Source organism: Oncorhynchus nerka, linkage group LG9b, assembly GCF_034236695.1.
Source record: "Oncorhynchus nerka isolate Pitt River linkage group LG9b, Oner_Uvic_2.0, whole genome shotgun sequence".
Classification (NCBI taxonomy): domain Eukaryota; kingdom Metazoa; phylum Chordata; class Actinopteri; order Salmoniformes; family Salmonidae; genus Oncorhynchus; species Oncorhynchus nerka.
The window spans coordinates 53,047,678-53,073,150 of record NC_088424.1 but is presented as its reverse complement, the minus strand read 5'-3'; the positions used below and the strand labels follow the sequence as shown (position 1 = coordinate 53,073,150).

General features: G+C 47.9%; 1 protein-coding gene across 1 annotated transcript in view; it reads left to right on the top strand.

The window, feature by feature from the left end:
• The window catches only part of LOC115125744 (protein Niban 1-like), a 114,468-nt gene that overhangs the window by 33,587 nt on the left and 55,408 nt on the right, over positions 1-25,473 (top strand). Inside the window, exons 3-6 of the mRNA XM_065013650.1 lie at positions 8,465-8,595; positions 22,695-22,823; positions 23,043-23,157; positions 23,785-23,952. Of these exons, the coding sequence (XP_064869722.1) occupies positions 8,465-8,595; positions 22,695-22,823; positions 23,043-23,157; positions 23,785-23,952 (543 nt within the window). The remainder of the gene's footprint in view (positions 1-8,464; positions 8,596-22,694; positions 22,824-23,042; positions 23,158-23,784; positions 23,953-25,473) is intronic.

The window sequence follows — 25,473 nt, the reverse complement described above, 5'->3', positions numbered from 1 at the left end:
CTATATCTACCTTAATAAGACTAGGAGAGAGAGACTCCCACTTCATATCTGCCTGCTCTATATCTACCTTATTAAGACTAGGAGAGAGAGACTCCCACTTCATATCTGCCTGCTCTATATCTACCTTAATAAGACTAGGAGAGAGACTACCTGCTCTACTCCCTACTTCATATCTACCTGCTCTATATCTACCTTAATAAGACTAGGAGAGAGAGACTCCCACTTCATATCTACCTGCTCTATATCTACCTTAATAAGACTAGGAGAGAGAGACTCCCACTTCATATCTACCTGCTCTATATCTACCTTAATAAGACTAGAAGAGAGAGACTCCCACTTCACATCTGCCTGCTCTATATCTGAGCCCTTAAAAAAGCTGCTAATACGTTGAATTGGGCCAAATTGCACTGAGAGTTTCCATGGGACATAATGACAGGATGTTCTGATGGAGATAACGCCTGCATGGAGGGACATAGTTAGAGGAGTGCAGGATACAGAAGGGTAACATAGATGAGGGTAGAATGCAGGAGGCTTGAACACAGGAGGGTGGAATTCAGGAGGATTGAATACAGGAGGGTGGAATTCAGGAGGGTAGAATAGATGAGGGGTAGAATGCAGGAGGATTGAACACAGGAGGGTGGAATTCAGGAGGATTGAATACAGGAGGGTGGAATTCAGGAGGGTAGAATAGATGAGGGGTAGAATGCAGGAGGATTGAACACAGGAGGGTGAAATTCAGGAGGGTAGAATACATTTACATTTAAGTCATTTAGCAGACGCTCTTATCCAGAGCGATTTACAAATTGGTGCATTCACCTTATGACATCCAGTGGAACAGTAGCGCATCTAAATCTTTTAAGGGGGGGTGAGAGGGATTACTTTATCCTATCCTAGGTATTCCTTAAAGAGGTGGGGTTTCAGGTGTCTCCGGAAGGTGGTGATTGACTTGCTGTCCTGGCGTCGTGAGGGAGTTTGTTCCACCATTGGGGGCCAGAGCAGCGAACAGTTTTGACTGGGCTGAGGGGGAACTGTACTTCCTCAGTGGTAGGGAGGCGAGCAGGCCAGAGGTGGATGAACGCAGTGCCCTTGTTTGGGTGTAGGGCCTGATCAGAGCCTGGAGGTACTGAGGTGCCGTTCCCCTCACAGCTCCGTAGGCAAGCACCATGGTCTTGTAGCGGATGCGAGAGAACTTCAACTGGAAGCCAGTGGAGAGAGCGGAGGAGCGGGGTGACGTGTTGTAGAGAACTTGGGAAGGTTGAACACCAGACGGGCTGATGGGGTTCTGGATGAGTTGTACACAGGGGGTTTAATGGCACAGGAGGGTGAAATTCAGGAGGGTAGAACCAGCCAACAGCGAGTTGCAGTAATGCAGACGGGAGATGACGGAGTGCCTGGATTAGGACACAGGAGGGTAGAATAGATGAGGGGTAGAATCCTGTGTGAGGCAGGGTAGAATAGATGAGGGTAGAATTCGGATGTTGTAGAGCATGAACCTAGGAGGAGACAGGAGGCCAGAATAGGAGGGTGAAATTCAGGAGGGTAGAATAGATGAGGGGTAGAATGCAGGAGGGTGGAATACAGGAGGATTGAACACAGGAGGGTAGAATTTAGGAGGATTGAACACAGGAGGGTGAAATTCAGGAGGGTAGAACACAGGAGGGTAGAATGCAGGAGGGTAGAATACAGGAGTGTAGAATAGATGAGGGGTAGAATGCAGGAGGGTGGATGAGGAATAATGGTCTGGGGCTGTTTTTCATGGTTTGCGCTCCTTAGTTCTAGTGAAGGCTAACGCTTCAGCATACAATGACATTCTAGAAGATTCTGTACTTCCAACATTGTGGCAACTGTTCGGGGAAGTCCTTTCCTGTTTCAGCATGACAATACCCCCGTTCACAAAACGAGGTCCATACAGAAATGGTTTGTTGAGATCAGTGTGGAAGAACTTGACTGGCCTGCAGAAAGCACTGACCTCAACCCCATCGAACACCTTTGGGATTAATTGGAACACCGACTGCGAGCCAGACCCAATCGCCCAACATCAGTGCCCGACCTCATTAATGCTTGTGGCTGAATGGAAGCAAGTCCCCGCAGCAATGTTCCAACATCTAGTGGAAAGCCTTCCCAGAAGAGTGGAGGCTGTTATAGCAGCAATGTTCCAACATCTAGTGGAAAGCCTTCCCAGAAGAGTGGAGGCTGTTATAGCAGCAATGTTCCAACATCTAGTGGAAAGCAATGTTCCAACATCTAGCAGCTTCCCAGAAGAGAAGACTTCCCAGAGGAGAGGAGGCTGTTATAGCAGCAATGTTCCAACGTCTAGTGGAAAGCCTTCCCAGAAGAGTGGAGGCTGTTATAGCAGCAATGTTCCAACATCTAGTGGAAAGCCTTCCCAGAAGAGTGGAGGCTGTTATAGCAGCAATGTTCCTACATCTAGTGGAAAGCCTTCCTAGAAGAGTGGAGGCTGTTATAGCAGCAAAGGGGGAACCAAGTCCATATTAATGAGATGTTCGAGGAGCAGGTGTCCACATACTTTATGTCATGGAGTGTACTGTATGTAAAAACTACATAGACAGATAATGTTATGACTAGTGTGTGGATAGAGAGAACCTACTCTATAGTACCCAAAAGAGATAATATGATAATGTTATGACTAGCGTGTGGATAGAGAGAACCTACTCTATAGTACCCTGACTGATGTGTGTCAATAACTATTCAGATAGAAGGATCAACAGATGTATTTCCACACACAGACAGGAGAATAATACAATTAACAGAGCTACAATATTTCCCAACAACATAATGGGCAATATACTGTATTTCTATAATTTATGCAATATATCACACAATATATAACACAATATATCACACAATATATAACACAATATATCACACAATATATAACACAATATATCACACAATATATAACACAATATATCACACAATATATCACACAATATATAACACAATATATAACACAATATATCACACAATATATAACACAATATATCACACAATATATAACACAATATATCACACAATATATCACACAATATATCACACAATATATAACACAATATATCACACAATATATAACACAATATATAACACAATATATCACACAATATATCACACAATATATAACACAATATATCACACAATATATAACACAATATATCACACAATATATCACACAATATATCACACAATATATCACACAATATATAACACAATATATCACACAATATATAACACAATATATAACACAATATATCACACAATATATCACACAATATATAACAATATATCACACAATATATCACACAATATATAACACAATATATCACACAATATATCACACAATATATCACACAATATATCACACAATATATAACACAATATATCACACAATATATCACACAATATATCACACAATATATAACACAATATATAACACAATATATAACACAATATATAACACAATATATCACACAATATATAACACAATATATAATATATAATATATCACACAATATATAACACAATATATCACACAATATATAACACAATATATAACACAATATATCACACAATATATCACACAATATATCACACAATATATAACACAATATATCACACAATATATCACACAATATATAACACAATATATCACACAATATATCACACAATATATCACACAATATATCACACAATATATAACACAATATATCACACAATATATAACACAATATATCACACAATATATCACACAATATATCACACAATATATAACACAATATATCACACAATAAATAACACAATATATCACACAATATATAACACAATATATCACACAATATATAACACAATATATCACACCGCTGGGGTGTATTCATTACGTCTTGAAACAGAAAGCGTTTAAGAACCAAACGGAAGCTAGATCACATTATAACACATCACATGAAGCCTCTCTCTCTCTTCATTGGCATGGGAAACACATGTTAAAACATTGCCCAAGCAAGTGAACTAGATAACAACAAAAGTGAACTGTAAACATTACACTATATTCAAAAATAATATTATGTCTATATACAGTGTTGTAACGATGTGCAAATAGTCAAAGTACAAAAGGGAAAATAAATCAACATAAATATGGTTTGTTCTTCACTGGTTGCTCTTTTCTTGAGGCAACAGGTCACACATATTGCTGCTGTGATGTCACACTGTGGTATTTCACCCAGTAGATATGGGAGTTTATCAAAATTGGGTTTGTTTTCAAATTCTTTGTGTATCTGTGTAATCTGAGGGAAATATGTATTTCTAATGTGGTCATACATTTGGCAGGAGGTTAGGAAGTGCAGCTCAGTTCCCACCTCATTTTGTGGGCAGTGAGCACATAGCCTGTCTTCTCTTGAGAGCCATGTCTGCCTACGGCGGCCTTTCTCAATAGCAAGGCTATGCTCACTGAGTCTGTACATAGTCAAAGCTTTCCTTAATTTTGGGTCAGTCACAGTGGTCAGGTATTCTGCCGCTGTGTACTCTCTGTTTAGGGACAAATAGCATTCTAGTTTGCTCTGTTTTTTTGTTAATTCTTTCCAATGTGTTAAGTAATTATCTTTTTGTTTTCTCATGATTTGGTTTGGTCAAATTGTGCTGTTGTCCTGGGGCTCTGTGGGGTGTGTTTGTGTTTGTGAACAGAGCCACAGGACCAGCTTGCTTAGGGGACTCTTCTCCAGGTTCATCTCTCTGTTGGTGATGGCTTTGTTATGGAAGGTTTGGGAATCGCTTCCTTTTAGGTGGTTGTAGATTTTAACGGCTCTTTTCTGGATTTTGATCATTAGCGGCCTAATTCTGCTCTGCATTATTTGGTGTTTTACTTTGTACACTGAGGATATTTTTGAAGAATTCTGCATGCAGTCTCAATTTGGTGTTTGTCCCATTTTGTGAAGTCTTGGTTGGTGAGCGGACCTCAGACCTCACAACCATAAAGGGCAATGGGTTCTATAACTGATTCAAGTACTTTTAGCCAGATCCTAATTGGTATGTTGAATTTTATGTTCCTTTTGATGACATAGAAACCCTTGCCTTGTCTTGTCTCTCAGATGGTTTTTTTGTGTGCTCTAGGGCAACGGTTGTCTAGATGGAATTTGCATTCGTGGTCTTGGCAACTGGACCTTTTTTGGAACGCCATTATTTACATTGTGGTGCTACATTGTGGTGCTAGATTGTGGTGATAGATTGTGGTGATAGATTGTGGTGATAGATTGTGGTGATAGATTGTGGTGATAGATTGTGGTGCTACATTGTGGTGATAGATTGTGGTGATAGATTGTGGTGATAGATTGTGGTGATAGATTGTGGTGCTAGGTTGTGGTGATAGATTGTGGTGATAGATTGTGGTGATAGATTGTGGTGATAGATTGTGGTGATAGATTGTGGTGATAGATTGTGGTGATAGATTGTGGTGATAGATTGTGGTGATAGACTGTGGTGATAGATTGTGGTGATAGATTGTGGTGATAGACTGTGGTGATAGATTGTGGTGATAGATTGTGGTGATAGACTGTGGTGATAGATTGTGGTGATAGATTGTGGTGATAGATTGTGGTGCTACATTGCGGTGCTACATTGTGGTAATAGACTGTGGTGATAGACTGTGGTGATAGATTGTGGTAATAGACTGTGGTGATAGATTGTGGTGCTACATTGTGGTAATAGACTGTGGTGATAGATTGTGGTGATAGATTGTGGTGCTACATTGCGGTGCTACATTGTGGTAATAGACTGTGGTGATAGATTGTGGTGATAGATTGTGGTAATAGACTGTGGTGATAGATTGTGGTGATAGATTGTGGTGATAGATTGTGGTGATAGATTGTGGTGATAGACTGTGGTGATAGACTGTGGTGATAGATTGTGGTAATAGACTGTGGTAATAGACTGTGGTGATAGATTGTGGTGCTAGATTGTGGTAATAGATTGCGGTGCTACATTGTGATAATAGATTGCGGTGCTACATTGTGATAATAGATTGCGGTGCTACATTGTGATAATAGATTGCGGTGCTACATTGTGATAATAGATTGCGGTGCTACATTGTGGTAATAGATTGTGGTGATAGACTGTGGTGATAGATTTTGGTGATAGATTGTGGTGCTACATTGTGGTGATAGATTGTGGTGATAGATTGTGGTGCTACATTGTGGTAATAGATTGCGGTGCTACATTGTGGTAATAGATTGTGGTGATAGACTGTGGTGATAGATTGTGGTGATAGATTGTGGTGATAGATTGTGGTGATAGATTGTGGTGATAGATTGTGGTGATAGACTGTGGTGATAGATTGTGGTGATAGATTGTGGTGATAGACTGTGGTGATAGATTGTGGTGATAGATTGTGGTGATAGATTGTGGTGATAGACTGTGGTGATAGATTGTGGTGATAGATTGTGGTGATAGATTGTGGTGATAGATTGTGGTGATAGATTGTGGTGATAGACTGTGGTGATAGATTGTGGTGATAGACTGTGGTGATAGATTGTGGTGATTTTTGTGATGTTGAAGTGAGTTGATGTTGTATTGTGGTTGGGATGTTGAAGTGAGATGATGTTGAAGTGAGATGATGTTGTATTGTGGTTGGGATGTTGAAGTGAGATGATGTTGTATTGTGGTTGGGATGTTGAAGTGAGATGATGTTGTATTGTGGTTGGGATGTTGAAGTGAGATGATGTTGTATTGTGGTTGGGATGTTGAAGTGAGATGATGTTGTATTGTGGTTGGGATGTTGAAGTGAGATGATGTTGTATTGTGGTTGGGATGTTGAAGTGAGATGATGTTGTATTGTGGTTGGGATGTTGAAGTGAGATGATGTTGTATTGTGGTTGGGATGTTGAAGTGAGATGATGTTGTATTGTGGTTGGGATGTTGAAGTGAGATGATGTTGTATTGTGGTTGGGATGTTGAAGTGAGATTATGTTGTATTGTGGTTGGGATGTTGAAGTGAGATGATGTTGTATTGTGGTTGGGATGTTGAAGTGAGATGATGTTGTATTGTGGTTGGGATGTTGAAGTGAGATGTGAATTGACATACGGCTAACTGACAAGATAATGGAAACACTGAAGTAAACGAGGGATACAAAGAATATTGAAATCAGGTGCTTCCACACAGGTGAGGTTCCTGAGTTAATTAAGCAATTAACATCCCATAAACCCTGGCCGTCTCAGTCACCAGATCTCAACCCAGTTAAACACTAACGGGAGATTCTGGAGGGACGCCTGAGACGGCGGTTTCCACCAACAAAACACCAACTGATGGAATTTCTCATGGAAGAATGGTGTCGCATTCCTCCAATCGAGTTTCAGACACTTGTAGAATCTATAGAATGGTGTCGCATCCCTCCAATCGAGTTCCAGACACTTGTAGAATCTATAGAATGGTGTCGCATTCCTCCAATCGAGTTTCAGACACTTGTAGAATCTATAGAATGGTGTCGCATCCCTCCAATCGAGTTCCAGACACTTGTAGAATCTATAGAATGGTGTCGCCCTCCATCCAGACACTTGTAGAATCTATAGAATGGTGTCAATCGAGTTTCAGACACTTGTAGAATCTATAGAATGGTGTCTCCCTCCATAGAATTGTAGAATCTATAGAATGGTGTCGCATCCCTCCAATCGAGTTCCAGACACTTGTAGAATCTATAGAATGGTGTCGCATTCCTCCAATCGAGTTCCAGACACTTGTAGAATCTATGCCAAGGTGCATTGAACCTGTTCTGATTGGTGGTGGCCCAACGCACCCCATTGAACCTGTTCTGATTGGTGGAGGCCCAACGCCCCCCATTGAACCTGTTCTGATTGGTGGTGGCCCAACGCCCCCCATTGAACCTGTTCTGATTGGTGGAGGCCCAACGCCCCCCATTGAACCTGTTCTGATTGGTGGAGGCCCAACGCCCCCCATTGAACCTGTTCTGATTGGTGGAGGCCCAACGCCCCCCATTGAACCTGTTCTGATTGGTGGAGGCCCAACGCCCCCCATTGAACCTGTTCTGATTGGTGGAGGCCCAACGCCCCCCATTGAACCTGTTCTGATTGGTGGAGGCCCAACGCCCCCCATTGAACCTGTTCTGATTGGTGGAGGCCCAACGCCCCCCATTGAACCTGTTCTGATTGGTGGAGACCCAACGCCCCCCATTGAACCTGTTCTGATTGGTGGAGGCCCAACGCCCCCCATTGAACCTGTTCTGATTGGTGGAGGCCCTACGCCCCACTTGATGTTGGTGTTTCCTTTATTGTGTCTGTTACCTGTCGCTCTGTGATGTGGTTTACTTGGAGGATGTGAGAAAGATGGTTCACCACTGAATGGCATTGTCTGGTTGTGAGCTACTGACTTTTAATGTCTTCAATGACACAGATCAGGTTCTGACCATTGTGTGTGTGTGTGTGTGTGTGTGTGTGTGTGTGTGTGCAGGTCGTGCGGAGTCCGAGCTGAAGAACTTCAGTCCCCACTACAGGCAGCAGTACTTTGTAGCCTTCTTCTCTCAGCTGCAGGAGGAGGTGGAGCAACACAAAGAGACACACACTCAGCTCCTTAAACAGAGGGTAAGACACACACACACACACACACACACACACACACACACACACAGCACCTCTCTAATTCAGAGGGGTTAAATGCAGAAGACTCATTTCAGTTGAATGCATTCAGCTGTACAACTAACTAGGCATCCCCCTTTCCCTTAGACAAAAGAGCCAAGAATGAGTTAGTCCAAGTGAGGAGTAAAATCATTGATGTGTAATAATGTGATTGTGTTTGTGATTGACTAATAATGCTCAGACAGTGGCCAGACAGTGTCCAGACAGTGGCCAGACAGTGTCCAGACAGTGGCCAGACAGTGGCCAGACAGTGTCCAGACAGTGTCCAGACAGTGGCCAGACAGTGTCCAGACAGTAACCAGACAGTGTCCAGACAGTAACCAGACAGTGGCCAGACAGTGTCCAGACAGTAACCAGACAGTGGCCAGACAGTGTCCAGACAGTGTCCAGACAGTGTCCAGACAGTGCTCAGACAGTGGCCAGACAGTGGCCAGACAGTGGCCAGACAGTGCCCAGACAGTAACCAGACAGTGTCCAGACAGTGCCCAGACAGTAACCAGACAGTGTCCAGACAGTAACCAGACAGTGCCCAGACAGTAACCAGTAATGAGAGGAAATTGAAAGGGGTCACAGTGCTTAGAGAGGAATCAATCAATCAATCAAATGTATTTACAGTTGAAGTCGGAAGTTTACATACACTTAGGTTGGAGTCATTAAAACTCGTTTTTCAACCACTCCACACATTTCTTGGCTAACAAACTATAGTTTTGGCACGTCGGTTAGGACATCTACTTTGTGCATGACACATGTCATTTTTCCAACAATTGTTTTCAGACAGATTATTTCATTTATAATTCACTGTATCACAATTCCAGTGGGTCAGAAGTTTACATACACTAAGTTGACTGTGCCTTTAAACAGCTTGGAAAATTCCAGAAAATGATGTCATGACTTTAGAAGATTCTGACAGGCTAATTGACATAATTTGAGTCAATTGGAGGTGTACCTGTGGATGTATTTCAAGGCCTACCTTCAAACTCGGCGCCTCTTTGATTGACAGCATGGGAAAATCAAAAGAAATCAGCCAAGACCTCAGAAAAAAATGGTATACCTCCACAAGTCTGGTTCATCCTTGGGAGTAATTTCCAAACGCCTGAAGGTACCACGTTCATCTGTACTAACAATAGTAACCAGGTATAAACTCCATGGGACCACACAGCCGTCATACCGCTCAGGAAGGAGACGCGTTCTGTCTCCTAGAGATTAACGTACTTTGGTGTGAAAAGTGCAATTCAATCCCAGAACCACAGTAAAGGACCTTGTGAAGATGCTGGAGGAAACGGGTACAAAAGTATCTATATCCACAGTAAAAAGCGTCCTAAATCGACATAACCTGAAAGGCCGCTCAGCAAGGAAGAAGCCACTGCTCCAAAACCGCCATAAAAAAGCCAGACTAAGCAACTGCACATGGGGACAAATATTGTACTTTTTGGAGAAATGTCTTCTGGTCTGATGAAACAATAATAGAACTGTTTGGCCATAATGACCATCGTTATGTTTGGAGGAAAAAGGGGAGGCTTGCAAGCCGAAGAGCACAATCCCAAACGTGAAGCACGGGGGTGGCAGCATCATGCTGTGGGGGTGCTTTGCTGCAGGAGGGACTGGTGCACTTCACAAAATAGATGGCGTCATGAGGAGGGAAAATTGTATGGATATATTGAAGCAACAACTCAAGACATCAGTCAGGAAGTTAAAGCTTGGTCGCAAATGGGTCTTCCAAATGGACAATGATCCCAAGCATACTTCCAGTCAAGATTCTAGCAGCCGTGTTTAGCACTACCTGAAGTTTATTTAGTGCTTTATCCGGGTAGCTGGAAAGTAGAGCATTGCTTAATTTTTCTGCATAATTTTTGGATAGAAAGTTTCTGATTTTAGCAATGTTACATAGATGGAAAAAAGCTTTATATGTTCGTCAAAAGAGAGATCAGGGTCCAGAGTAACGCCGAGGTCCTTCACAGTTTTATTTGAGACAACTGGTATAACCATCAAGATTAATTGTCAGATTCAACAGAAGATCTCTTTGTTTCTTGGGACCGAGAACAAGCATCTCTGTTTTGTCTGAGTTTTAAAGTAGAACATTTGCCGCCATCCACTTCCTTATGTCTGAAACACAGGCTTCCAGGGAGGGCAATTTTGGGGCTTCACCATGTTTCATCGAAATGTACAGCTGTGTGTCGTCCGCATAGCGGTGAAAGTTAACATTCTGTTTCTGAATGACATCACCAAGAGGTAAAATATATAGTGAAAACAATAGTGGTCCTAAAACAGAGCCTTGAGGAACACCGAAATGTACAGTTGATTTGTCAGAGGACTAACCATCCACAGAGACAAACTGATATCTTTCCAACAGATAAGATCTAAACCAGGCCAGAACTTGTCCGTGTAGACCAATTTGGGTTTCCAATCTCTCCAAAAGAATGTGGTGATTGATAGTATCAAAATCAGCACTAAGTTCTAGGAGCACAAGGACAGATGCAGAGCCTTGGTCTGACGCCATTAAAAGGTCATTTACCACCTTCACAAGTGCCTTCTCAGTGCATTGATGGGGTCTAAATCCAGACTGAAGCGTTTCGTTGTTTGTCTTCAGGAAGGCAGTGAGTTGCTGGGCAACAGCTTTTTAAAAACATTTTGAGCGGAACGGGAGGTTCGATATAAAGGTTTGGCTTTTTCAAGAGAGGCTTTATTACTGCCACTTTTAGTGAGTTGGGTACACATCCGGTGGATAGAGAGCCGTTTATTATGTTCAACATAGGAGGGCCAAGCACAGAAAGCAGCTCTTTCAGTAGTTTAGTTGGAATAGGGTCCAGTATGCAGCTTGGAGGTTTAGAGGCCATGATTATTTTCATCAACATGTCAAGAGATATAGTATTGAAAAACTTGAGTGTCTCTCTTGATCCTAGGTCCTTGTATAGTTGTGCAGACTCAGGACAACTGAGCTTTGGAGGAATACACAGATTTAAAGAGGAATAATTTGCTTTCTAATGATCATGATCTTTTCTGAGACAAGAAGTTCATGAATGTATCACTGCTGAAGTGAAAGCCATCCTCTCTTGGGGAATGCTGCTTTTTAGTTAGCTTTGCGACAGTATCAAAAATCAACTTTGAATTGTTCGTATTTTCCTCAATTAAGTTGGAAAAATAGGATGATCGAGCAGCAGTGAGGGCTCTTCGATACTGAACGGTACAGTCTTTCCAAGCTAGTCGGAAGACTTCCAGTTTGGTGTGGTGCCATTTCCGTTCCAATTTTCTGGAAGCTTGCTTCAGAGAAAATTGTATACTAGGGTGCTAGTTTCTTATGAGAAATGTTTTTTGTTTATAGTGGTGCAACTGCATCTAGGGTACTACAGTTAGGTGGTTAACTGATTTTTGTACTCTGACGTTGGGTAGCGGAGGGAGTCTGGAAGGGCATCTTTGGGTTGTCCGAGAATTTATAGCATGGCTTTTGATGATCCTTGGTTGGGGTCTGAGCAGATTATTTGTTGCGAATGCAAACGTAATAAAATGGTGGTTCGATAGTCCATAATTATGAGAAAAAAACATTAAGATCCACAACATTTAAAAAGTGATTGAGTAGGCTGCATAGATTTCATGACTAGAAGCTGGCTAACAGCCTGCTGCCTGGCCTGCACCCTATTTCATTGTGGAGCTAGGGGAGTTAGAGCCCAGTCTATGTTGGTAGATAAGATGAGAGCACCCCTCCAGCTAGGTGCCCAGACAGTGGCCAGACAGTGCTCAGACAGTACCCAGACAGTGCCCAGACAGTACCCAGACAGTGCCCAGAGAGTGCTCAGACAGTGCCCAGACAGTACCCAGACAGTGCCCAGACAGTGCCCAGACAGTGCCCAGACAGTAACCAGACAGTAACCAGACAGTGCCCAGACAGTAACCAGACAGTGCCCAGACAGTAACCAGACAATAACCAGACAGTGTTCAGACAGTGCCCCAGACAGTGCCCAGACAGTAACCAGACAGTGCTCAGACAGTGCCCAGAGAGTAAGCAGACAGTGCCCAGACAGTAACCAGACAGTGCCCAGACAGTAACCAGACAGTGCCCCAGACAGTAACCAGACAGTGCTCAGACAGTGCTCAGACAGTGCTCAGACAGTGCCCAGACAGTGCTCAGACAGTGCCCAGACAGTAACCAGACAGTACCCAGACAGTGCTCAGACAGTGCTCAGACAGTGCCCAGACAGTGCTCAGACAGTGCCCAGACAGTAACCAGACAGTGCCCAGACAGTACCCAGACAGTGCCCAGACAGTGCTCAGACAGTGCCCAGACAGTGGCCAGACAGTGCCCAGACAGTAACCAGACAGTAACCAGACAGTGCCCAGACAGTGCCCAGACAGTAACCAGACAGTGATCAGACAGTAACCAGACAGTGCTCAGACAGTGCCCAGACTGTGCCCAGACAGTGCTCAGACAGTACCCAGACAGTGCCCAGACAGTAACCAGACAGTGCCCAGACAGTGCCCAGACAGTGCTCAGACAGTACTCAGACAGTGCTCAGACAGTGCCCAGACAGTGCTCAGACAGTGCTCAAACAGTGCTCAGACAGTAACCAGACAGTGCTCAGACAGTGCCCAGACAGTGATCAGACAGTGATCAGACAGTGCCCAGGCAGTCCCCAGACAGTGCCCAGACAGTCCCCAGACAGTGCCCAGACAGTAACCAGACAGTGCCCAGACAGTAACCAGACAGTGCTCAGACAGTAACCAGACAGTAACAAGACAGTAACCAGACAGTGCCCAGACAGTGCCCAGACAGTGCTCAGACAGTGCTCAGACAGTAACCACAGTGCTCAGTGCCCAGACAGTGCTCAGACAGTGCCCAGACAGTAACCAGACAGTGCCCAGACAGTAACCAGACAGTGCCCAGACAGTAACCAGACAGTCCCCAGACAGTGCCCAGACAGTAACCAGACAGTAACCAGACAGTGCCCAGACAGTAACCAGACAGTGCCCAGACAGTAACCAGACAGTAACCAGACAGTGCCCAGACAGTAACCAGACAGTGCCCAGACAGTGATCAGACAGTCCCCAGACAGTAACCAGACAGTGCCCAGACAGTGCCCAGACAGTGCCCCAAACAGTGCCCAGACAGTAACCAGACAGTGCCCAGACAGTGCCCCAGACAGTGCCCAGACAGTGCCCAGACAGTGCCCAGACAGTGACCCAGACAGTAACCAGACAGTGCCCCAGACAGTAACCAGACAGTGCCCAGACAGTAACCAGACAGTGCTCAGACAGTAACCAGACAGTAACCAGACAGTGCCCAGACAGTACCCAGACAGTAACTCAGACAGTGCCCCAGACAGTAACCAGACAGTGCCAGACAGTACCCAGACAGTAACCAGACAGTGCCCAGACAGTGCCCAGACAGTGCTCAGACAGTGCCCAGACAGTAACCAGACAGTGCCCAGACAGTAACCAGACAGTGCCCAGACAGTGCTCAGACAGTGCTCAGACAGTGCCCAGACAGTAACCAGACAGTGCCCCAGACAGTGCCCAGACAGTGCCCCAGACAGTAAGCAGACAGTGCCCAGACAGTAACCAGACAGTTCCCAGACAGTAACCAGACAGTGCCCCAGACAGTAACCAGACAGTGCCCAGACAGTAACCAGACAGTGCCCCAGACAGTAACCAGACAGTAACCAGACAGTGCCCAGACAGTGCCCAGACAGTGCTCAGACAGTGATCAGACAGTGATCAGACAGTGCCCCAGACAGTGCCCAGACAGTCCCCAGACAGTACCCAGACAGTGTCCAGACAGTAACCAGACAGTGCCCAGACAGTAACCAGACAGTGTCCAGACAGTAACCAGACAGTAACCAGACAGTGTCCAGACAGTGTCCAGACAGTGTCCAGACAGTAACCAGACAGTGCTCAGTGCTCAGACAGTGGCCAGACAGTGTCCAGACAGTGTCCAGACAGTAACTAGACAGTAACCAGACAGTAACCAGACAGTAACCAGACAGTGCCCAGACCGTAACCAGACAGTACCCAGACAGTGTCCAGACAGTGTCCAGACAGTGCCCAGACAGTGGCCAGACAGTGTCCAGACAGTAACCAGACAGTAACCAGACAGTGCCCAGACAGTAACCAGACAGTGTCCAGACAGTGCTCAGACAGTGGCCAGACAGTAACCAGACAGTGCCCAGACAGTAACCAGACAGTGTCCAGACAGTAACCAGACAGTGGCCAGACAGTGCCCCAGACAGTGCCCAGACAGTAACCAGACAGTGCCCAGACAGTAACCAGACAGTGCCCAGACCGTAACCAGACAGTGTCCAGACAGTAACCAGACAGTAACCAGACAGTGTCCAGACAGTGTCCAGACAGTGTCCAGACAGTAACCAGACAGTGCCCCAGACAGTGGCCAGACAGTGTCCAGACAGTGCCCAGACAGTAACTAGACAGTAACCAGACAGTAACCAGACAGTAACCAGACAGTGCCCAGACCGTAACCAGACAGTACCCAGACAGTGTCCAGACAGTGTCCAGACAGTGCCCAGACAGTGCCAGACAGTAACCAGACAGTAACCAGACAGTAACCAGACAGTGCCCAGACAGTAACCAGACAGTGTCCAGACAGTGCTCAGACAGTGGCCAGACAGTAACCAGACAGTAACCAGACAGTGCCCAGACAGTAACCAGACAGTGTCCAGACAGTAACCAGACAGTGGCCAGACAGTGCCCCAGACAGTGCCCAGACAGTAACCAGACAGTGCCCAGACAGTAACCAGACAGTGCCCAGACCGTAACCAGACAGTGCCCAGACAGTGTCCAGACAGTGTCCAGACAGTAACCAGACAGTAACCAGACAGTGCTCAGACAGTGCTCAGACAGTGCCCAGACAGTAACCAGACAGTGCCCAGACCGTAACCAGACAGTGCCCAGACAGTGTCCAGACAGTGCCCAGACAGTAACCAGACAGTACCCAGACAGTGTCCAGACAGTGTCCAGACAGTAACCAGACAGTAACCAGACAGTGCTCAGACAGTGCCCAGACAGTGCCCAGACAGTACCCAGACAGTACCCAGACAGTGTCCAGACAGTGCCCAGACAGTAACCAGACAGTACCCAGACAGTGTCCAGACAGTGTCCAGACAGTAACCAGACAGTAACCAGACAGTGCTCAGACAGTGCCCAGACAGTGCCCAGACAGTACCCAGACAGTACCCAGACAGTGTCCAGACAGTGCCCAGACAGTAACCAGACAGTAACCAGACAGTACCCAGACAGTGTCCAGACAGTGTCCAGACAGTAACCAGACAGTAACCAGACAGTGCTCAGACAGTGCCCAGACAGTAACCAGACAGTGTCCAGACAGTGTCCAGACAGTGCCCAGACAGTAACCAGACAGTGCCCAGACAGTACCCAGACAGTACCCAGACAGTGTCCAGACAGTGCTCAGACAGTGCCCAGACAGTAACCAGACAGTGTCCAGACAGTGTCCAGACAGTAACCAGACAGTAACCAGACAGTGTCCAGACAGTGCCCAGACAGTAACCAGACAGTGCCCAGACAGTGCCCAGACAGTAACCAGACAGTACCCAGACAGTGTCCAGACAGTGTCCAGACAGTAACCAGACAGTAACCAGACAGTGCTCAGACAGTGCCCAGACAGTAACCAGACAGTAACCAGACAGTAACCAGACAGTACCCAGACAGTGTCCAGACAGTGTCCAGACAGTAACCAGACAGTGTCCAGACAGTGTCCAGACAGTAACCAGACAGTAACCAGACAGTAACCAGACAGTAACCAGACAGTGCTCAGACAGTGTCCAGACAGTAACCAGACAGTAACCAGACAGTGTCCAGACAGTGTCCAGACAGTGTCCAGACAGTAACCAGACAGTAACCAGACAGTGTCCAGACAGTAACCAGACAGTGCCCAGACCGTAACCAGACAGTAACCAGACAGTGTCCAGACAGTAACCAGACAGTGCCCAGACCGTAACCAGACAGTGTCCAGACAGTGTCCAGACAGTAACCAGACAGTAACCAGACAGTAACCAGACAGTACCCAGACAGTAACCAGACAGTACCCAGACAGTAACCAGACAGTGTCCAGACAGTAACCAGACAGTGTCCAGACAGTAACCAGACAGTAACCAGACAGTAACCAGACAGTGTCCAGACAGTACCCAGACAGTGTCCAGACTGTCCAGACAGTAACCAGACAGTGCCCAGACAGTAACCAGACAGTGTCCAGACAGTGCCCAGACAGTAACCAGACAGTGCCCAGACAGTACCCAGACAGTGTCCAGACAGTGTCCAGACAGTAACCAGACAGTAACCAGACAGTACCCAGACAGTACCCAGACAGTGTCCAGACAGTAACAAGACAGTAACCAGACAGTAACCAGACAGTGCCCAGACAGTGCCCAGACAGTGTCCAGACAGTGTCCAGACAGTAACCAGACAGTAACCAGACAGTAACCAGACAGTAACCAGACAGTGCCCAGACAGTGTCCAGACAGTAACCAGACAGTGCCCCAGACAGTGCCCAGACAGTGCCCCAGACAGTAAGCAGACAGTGCCCAGACAGTAACCAGACAGTTCCCAGACAGTAACCAGACAGTGCCCCAGACAGTAACCAGACAGTGCCCAGACAGTAACCAGACAGTGCCCCAGACAGTAACCAGACAGTAACCAGACAGTGCCCAGACAGTGCCCAGACAGTGCTCAGACAGTGATCAGACAGTGATCAGACAGTGCCCCAGACAGTACCCAGACAGTGTCCAGACAGTAACCAGACAGTGCCCAGACAGTAACCAGACAGTGTCCAGACAGTAACCAGACAGTAACCAGACAGTGTCCAGACAGTGTCCAGACAGTGTCCAGACAGTAACCAGACAGTGCTCAGTGCTCAGACAGTGGCCAGACAGTGTCCAGACAGTGTCCAGACAGTAACTAGACAGTAACCAGACAGTAACCAGACAGTAACCAGACAGTGCCCAGACCGTAACCAGACAGTACCCAGACAGTGTCCAGACAGTGTCCAGACAGTGTCCAGACAGTGCCCAGACAGTGGCCAGACAGTGTCCAGACAGTAACCAGACAGTAACCAGACAGTGCCCAGACAGTAACCAGACAGTGTCCAGACAGTGCTCAGACAGTGGCCAGACAGTGTCCAGATAGTGCCCAGACAGTAACCAGACAGTGTCCAGACAGTAACCAGACAGTGCCCAGACAGTAACCAGACAGTGCCCAGACAGTAACCAGACAGTGTCCAGACAGTAACCAGACAGTGGCCAGACAGTGCCCAGACAGTGCCCAGACAGTAACCAGACAGTGCCCAGACAGTAACCAGACAGTGCCCAGACCGTAACCAGACAGTGCCCAGACAGTGTCCAGACAGTGTCCAGACAGTAACCAGACAGTAACCAGACAGTGCCCAGACAGTGCTCAGACAGTGCCCAGACAGTAACCAGACAGTGCCCAGACAGTGCCCAGACAGTGCCCAGACAGTGTCCAGACAGTGCCCAGACAGTAACCAGACAGTACCCAGACAGTGTCCAGACAGTGTCCAGACAGTAACCAGACAGTAACCAGACAGTGCTCAGACAGTGCCCAGACAGTACCCAGACAGTACCCAGACAGTGTCCAGACAGTGCCCAGACAGTAACCAGACAGTACCCAGACAGTGTCCAGACAGTGTCCAGACAGTAACCAGACAGTAACCAGACAGTGCTCAGACAGTGCCCAGACAGTGCCCAGACAGTACCCAGACAGTACCCAGACAGTGTCCAGACAGTGCCCAGACAGTAACCAGACAGTGTCCAGACAGTAACCAGACAGTAACCAGACAGTGCTCAGACAGTGCTCAGACAGTGCCCAGACAGTAACCAGACAGTGCCCAGACCGTAACCAGACAGTGCCCAGACAGTGTCCAGACAGTGCCCAGACAGTAACCAGACAGTGCCCAGACAGTAACCAGACAGTGCCCAGACAGTAACCAGACAGTAACCAGACAGTGCTCAGACAGTGCCCCAGACAGTAACCAGACAGTAACCAGACAGTGTCCAGACAGTGCCCAGACAGTAACCAGACAGTACCAGACAGTGTCCAGACAGTAACCAGACAGTAACCAGACAGTGCCCAGACAGTGCCCAGACAGTGCCAGACAGTACCCAGACAGTACCCAGACAGTGTCCAGACAGTGCCCAGACAGTAACCAGACATTAACCAGACAGTGCCCAGACAGTGTCCAGACAGTGTCCAGACAGTAACCAGACAGTAACCAGACAGTGCTCAGACAGTGCCCAGACAGTAACCAGACAGTGCCCAGACAGTAACCAGACAGTGCCCAGACAGTAACCAGACAGTACCCAGACAGTACCCAGACAGTAACCAGACAGTAACTCAGACAGTGCCCAGACAGTAACCAGACAGTGTCCAGACAGTGTCCAGACAGTAACCAGACAGTAACCAGACAGTGTCCAGACAGTGCCCAGACAGTAACCAGACAGTGCCCAGACAGTGCCCAGACAGTAACCAGACAGTACCCAGACAGTGTCCAGACAGTGTCCAGACAGTAACCAGACAGTAACCAGACAGTGCTCAGACAGTGCCCAGACAGTAACCAGACAGTAACCAGACAGTAACCAGACAGTACCCAGACAGTGTCCAGACAGTGTCCAGACAGTAACCAGACAGTGTCCAGACAGTGTCCAGACAGTAACCAGACAGTAACCAGACAGTAACCAGACAGTAACCAGACAGTGCTCAGACAGTGTCCAGACAGTAACCAGACAGTAACCAGACAGTGTCCAGACAGTGTCCAGACAGTAACCAGACAGTAACCAGACAGTGTCCAGACAGTAACCAGACAGTGCCCAGACCGTAACCAGACAGTAACCAGACAGTGTCCAGACAGTAACCAGACAGTGCCCAGACCGTAACCAGACAGTGTCCAGACAGTGTCCAGACAGTAACCAGACAGTAACCAGACAGTAACCAGACAGTGTCCAGACAGTACCCAGACAGTGTCCAGACAGTGTCCAGACAGTAACCAGACAGTGTCCAGACAGTAACCAGACAGTAACCAGACAGTAACCAGACAGTGTCCAGACAGTACCCAGACAGTGTCCAGACAGTGTCCAGACAGTAACCAGACAGTGCCCAGACAGTAACCAGACAGTGTCCAGACAGTGCCCAGACAGTAACCAGACAGTAACCAGACAGTGCCCAGACAGTAAGCAGACAGTGCCCAGACAACCAGACAGTAACCAGACAGTAACCAGACAGTACCCAGACAGTACCCAGACAGTGTCCAGACAGTAACCAGACAGTAACCAGACAGTAACCAGACAGTGCCCAGACAGTGCCCAGACAGTGCCCAGACAGTAACCAGCTCAGACAGTGATCAGACAGTAACCAGACAGTGCCCCAGACAGTGTCCAGACAGTAACCAGACAGTAACCAGACAGTGTCCAGACAGTGTCCAGACAGTAACCAGACAGTGTCCAGACAGTAACCAGACAGTGTCCAGACAGTAACCAGACAGTAACCAGACAGTGTCCAGACAGTGTCCAGACAGTGTCCAGACAGTAACCAGACAGTGCTCAGTGCTCAGACAGTGGCCAGACAGTGTCCAGACAGTGTCCAGACAGTAACTAGACAGTAACCAGACAGTAACCAGACAGTAACCAGACAGTGCCCAGACCGTAACCAGACAGTACCCAGACAGTGTCCAGACAGTGTCCAGACAGTGTCCAGACAGTGCCCAGACAGTGGCCAGACAGTGTCCAGACAGTAACCAGACAGTAACCAGACAGTGCCCAGACAGTAACCAGACAGTGTCCAGACAGTGCTCAGACAGTGGCCAGACAGTGTCCAGATAGTGCCCAGACAGTAACCAGACAGTGTCCAGACAGTAACCAGACAGTGCCCAGACAGTAACCAGACAGTGCCCAGACAGTAACCAGACAGTGTCCAGACAGTAACCAGACAGTGGCCAGACAGTGCCCCAGACAGTGCCCAGACAGTAACCAGACAGTGCCCAGACAGTAACCAGACAGTGCCCAGACCGTAACCAGACAGTGCCCAGACAGTGTCCAGACAGTGTCCAGACAGTAACCAGACAGTAACCAGACAGTGCTCAGACAGTGCTCAGACAGTGCCCAGACAGTAACCAGACAGTGCCCAGACCGTAACCAGACAGTGCCCAGACAGTGTCCAGACAGTGCCCAGACAGTAACCAGACAGTACCCAGACAGTGTCCAGACAGTGTCCAGACAGTAACCAGACAGTAACCAGACAGTGCTCAGACAGTGCCCAGACAGTACCCAGACAGTACCCAGACAGTGTCCAGACAGTGCCCAGACAGTAACCAGACAGTACCCAGACAGTGTCCAGACAGTGTCCAGACAGTAACCAGACAGTAACCAGACAGTGCTCAGACAGTGCCCAGACAGTGCCCAGACAGTACCCAGACAGTACCCAGACAGTGTCCAGACAGTGCCCAGACAGTAACCAGACAGTAACCAGACAGTACCCAGACAGTGTCCAGACAGTGTCCAGACAGTAACCAGACAGTAACCAGACAGTGCTCAGACAGTGCCCAGACAGTAACCAGACAGTGTCCAGACAGTGTCCAGACAGTGCCCAGACAGTAACCAGACAGTACCCAGACAGTACCCAGACAGTGTCCAGACAGTGCTCAGACAGTGCCCAGACAGTAACCAGACAGTGTCCAGACAGTGTCCAGACAGTAACCAGACAGTAACCAGACAGTGTCCAGACAGTGCCCAGACAGTAACCAGACAGTGCCCAGACAGTGCCCAGACAGTAACCAGACAGTACCCAGACAGTGTCCAGACAGTGTCCAGACAGTAACCAGACAGTAACCAGACAGTGCTCAGACAGTGCCCAGACAGTAACCAGACAGTAACCAGACAGTAACCAGACAGTACCCAGACAGTGTCCAGACAGTGTCCAGACAGTAACCAGACAGTAACCAGACAGTGTCCAGACAGTAACCAGACAGTAACCAGACAGTAACCAGACAGTAACCAGACAGTGCTCAGACAGTGTCCAGACAGTAACCAGACAGTAACCAGACAGTGTCCAGACAGTGTCCAGACAGTAACCAGACAGTAACCAGACAGTGTCCAGACAGTAACCAGACAGTGCCCAGACCGTAACCAGACAGTAACCAGACAGTGTCCAGACAGTAACCAGACAGTGCCCAGACCGTAACCAGACAGTGTCCAGACAGTGTCCAGACAGTAACCAGACAGTAACCAGACAGTAACCAGACAGTGTCCAGACAGTACCCAGACAGTGTCCAGACAGTGTCCAGACAGTAACCAGACAGTGTCCAGACAGTAACCAGACAGTAACCAGACAGTAACCAGACAGTGTCCAGACAGTACCCAGACAGTGTCCAGACAGTAACCAGACAGTGCCCAGACAGTAACCAGACAGTGTCCAGACAGTGCCCAGACAGTAACCAGACAGTAACCAGACAGTGCCCAGACAGTACCCAGACAGTGTCCAGACAGTGTCCAGACAGTAACCAGACAGTAACCAGACAGTACCCAGACAGTACCCAGACAGTGTCCAGACAGTAACCAGACAGTAACCAGACAGTAACCAGACAGTGCCCAGACAGTGTCCAGACAGTGTCCAGACAGTAACCAGACAGTAACCAGACAGTAACCAGACAGTGCCCAGACAGTGTCCAGACAGTAACCAGACAGTAACCAGACAGTGTCCAGACAGTGTCCAGACAGTAACCAGACAGTGTCCAGACAGTAACCAGACAGTGTCCAGACAGTAACCAGACAGTACCCAGACAGTGTCCAGACAGTAACCAGACAGTGTCCAGACAGTAACCAGACAGTGTCCAGACAGTAACCAGACAGTGCTGTTGAAGTTACTGTAGACCTTCATTGCAAAACAGTTTATTTGAATCAATTATTTGGTGACATATGAATAAATTTTTATTGTTTTTTCACACACACACACACACACACACACACACACACACACACACACACTCCTCACTCACCACTCCTTCTGCATCTGTCCTGTAGGAGCCCCTTAGGCCAGAGGAAGTTCTGTATCAGGACAGTGTTCTGCACTATGACGACACCGGGAAGTGGAAGGAGAGGTTTGTGGTGATGAGAGCCAATCACAGCCTGGAGTGTCATGACAACCAGGAGGTAAACCAACACCATACCGACATACAGCCGACCGTACATGACCTTACATGACTTACCATGACCCTATGTAACGGAGAATAAACCCCAGGCTGGGTGATGGATTACCTCACCTGAGACCTACAGAGTTGTGTTAGCTTTCTAAGGTAATGCCTTGGCTTTAGCTCAGCGGGCTAACACATAGTCAGTGGTGAATTGGTTGGTGTATTTGCCCCTCCACAGAGCTTCAGTAAAGGTGTTCCGGCCAGACAGAGACTCCTGCCAACAGGGGGCGTAGTTCTGACATCAGAGGAGAAGTACACAGCGCTGGTGGACAAGGCCTTCCCCGACCCTAAATGTGAGTGTCTGGTCAACCCCTAAAGAGATACATCACAGTCTTGAAACTCAGAGGCAACTGTTGAAATAGCAACACGGAGACTGGGAGACAGGGGAAAATGCAGCCTTTCAATCAATCAGTTAATTGTATGTTTATGCATGTCTGTGTGTTGTACTATAGGTTTGAAGCAGGGGACATCTCCCCCCATGGTAGTGGTACCTTCTGGTCAGTTCCCTGTCTACCTCAGACTGCCCTGACCCCTGACCCCTAATCCTGTGTCTGTGTATTGTACTATAGGTTTGAAGGAGGAGACATCTCCCCCCATGGTAGTGGTACCTTCTGGTCAGTTCCCTGTCTACTTCAGACTGCCCTGACCCCTGACCCCTAATCCTATGTCTGTGTGTTGTACTATAGGTTTGAAGGAGGAGACATCTCCCCCCATGGTAGTGGTACCTTCTGGTCAGTTCCCTGTCTACCTCAGACTGCCCTGACCCCTGACCCCTAATCCTGTGTCTGTGTGTTGTACTATAGGTTTGAAGGAGGAGACATCTCCCCCCATGGTAGTGGTACCTTCTGGTCAGTTCCCTGTCTACCTCAGACTGCCCTGACCCCTGACCCCTAATCCTGTGTCTGTGTGTTGTACTATAGGTTTGAAGGAGGAGACATCTCCCCCCATGGTAGTGGTACCTTCTGGTCAGTTCCCTGTCTACCTCAGACTGCCCTACAGACGTGACGTGTACTTCAGCTTCCCCCAGGAGGACCGACGAGCGACCTTCCTCTCCATCCTCACGGGCTGCATCAGGCACCAGAACCACGGTACGCTACACCTGGGGTTCTGACTCTGACCCTGACCCTAAACCCTAACCCTACACCTGGGGTTCTGACTCTGACCCTGACCCTAAACCCTAACCCTACACCTGGGGTTCTGACTCTGACCCCTAACCCTAACACTAACCCTACACCTGGGCTTCTGAATCTGACCCTAACCCTACACCTGGGGTTCTGACTCTGACCCCTAACCCTAACACTAACCCTACACCTGGGGTTCTGACTCTGACCCCTAACCCTAACCCTACACCTGGGCTTCTGACTCTGACTCTAACCCTACACCTGGGGTTCTGACTCTGACCCCTGACCCTAACCCTAACCCTACACCTGGGGTTCTGACTCTGACCCCTGACCCTAACCCTAACCCTACACCTGGGGTTCTGACTCTGACCCCTGACCTTAACCCTACACCTGGGCTTCTGACTTTGACCCCTGACCATAACCCTACACCTGGGGTTCTGACCCCTGACCCTAACCCTACACCTTGGGTTCTGACCCCTAAGCCTACACCTGGGGTTCTGACTCTGACCCCTGACCTTAACCCTAACTCTACACCTGGGGTTCTGACACTGACCCCTGACCCTAAGTCTACACCTGGGGTTCGGACTCTGACCCCTGACCCTAACCCTAACTCTACACCTGGGGTTCTGACTCTGACCCTAACCCTAACTCTACACCTGGGGTTCTGACTCTGACCCCTGACCCTAACTCTACACCTGGGGTTCGGACTCTGACCCCTGAACCTAACCCTAACTCTACACCTGGGGTTCTGACCCCTGACCCTAACCCTAACTCTACACCTGGGGTTCTGATTCTGACCCCTAACCCTAACTCTACACCTGGGGTTCTGATCCCTAACCCTAACTCTAAACCTGGGGTTCTGACCCTAACCCTAACTCTACACCTGGGGTTCTGACCCCTGACCCTAACTCTACACCTGGGGTTCTGACCCCTGACCCTAACCCTAACTCTACACCTGGGGTTCTGACCCCTGACCCTAACCCTAACTCTACACCTCTGGGGTTCTGACCCCTAACCCTAACTCTACACCTGGGGTTCTGACCCTAACTCTACACCTGGGGTTCTGACCCTAACTCTACACCTGGGGTTCTGACCCCTGACCCTAACTCTACACCTGGGGTTCTGACCCCTGACCCTAACTCTACACCTGGGGTTCTGACCCCTAACCCTAACTCTACACCTGGGTTTCTGACCCCTAACCCTAACTCTACACCTGGGGTTCTGACCCCTAACCCTAACTCTACACCTGGGGTTCTGACCCCTGACCCTAACTCTACACCTGGGGTTCTGACCCCTAACCCTAACTCTACACCTGGGGGTTCTGACCCCTGACCCTAACCCTAACTCTACACCTCTGGGGTTCTGACCCCTGACCCTAACTCTACACCTGGGGTTCTGACCCCTGACCCTAACTCTACACCTGGGGTTCTGACCCTGACCCTAACCCTAACTCTACACCTGGGGTTCTGACCCCTGACCCCTAACCCT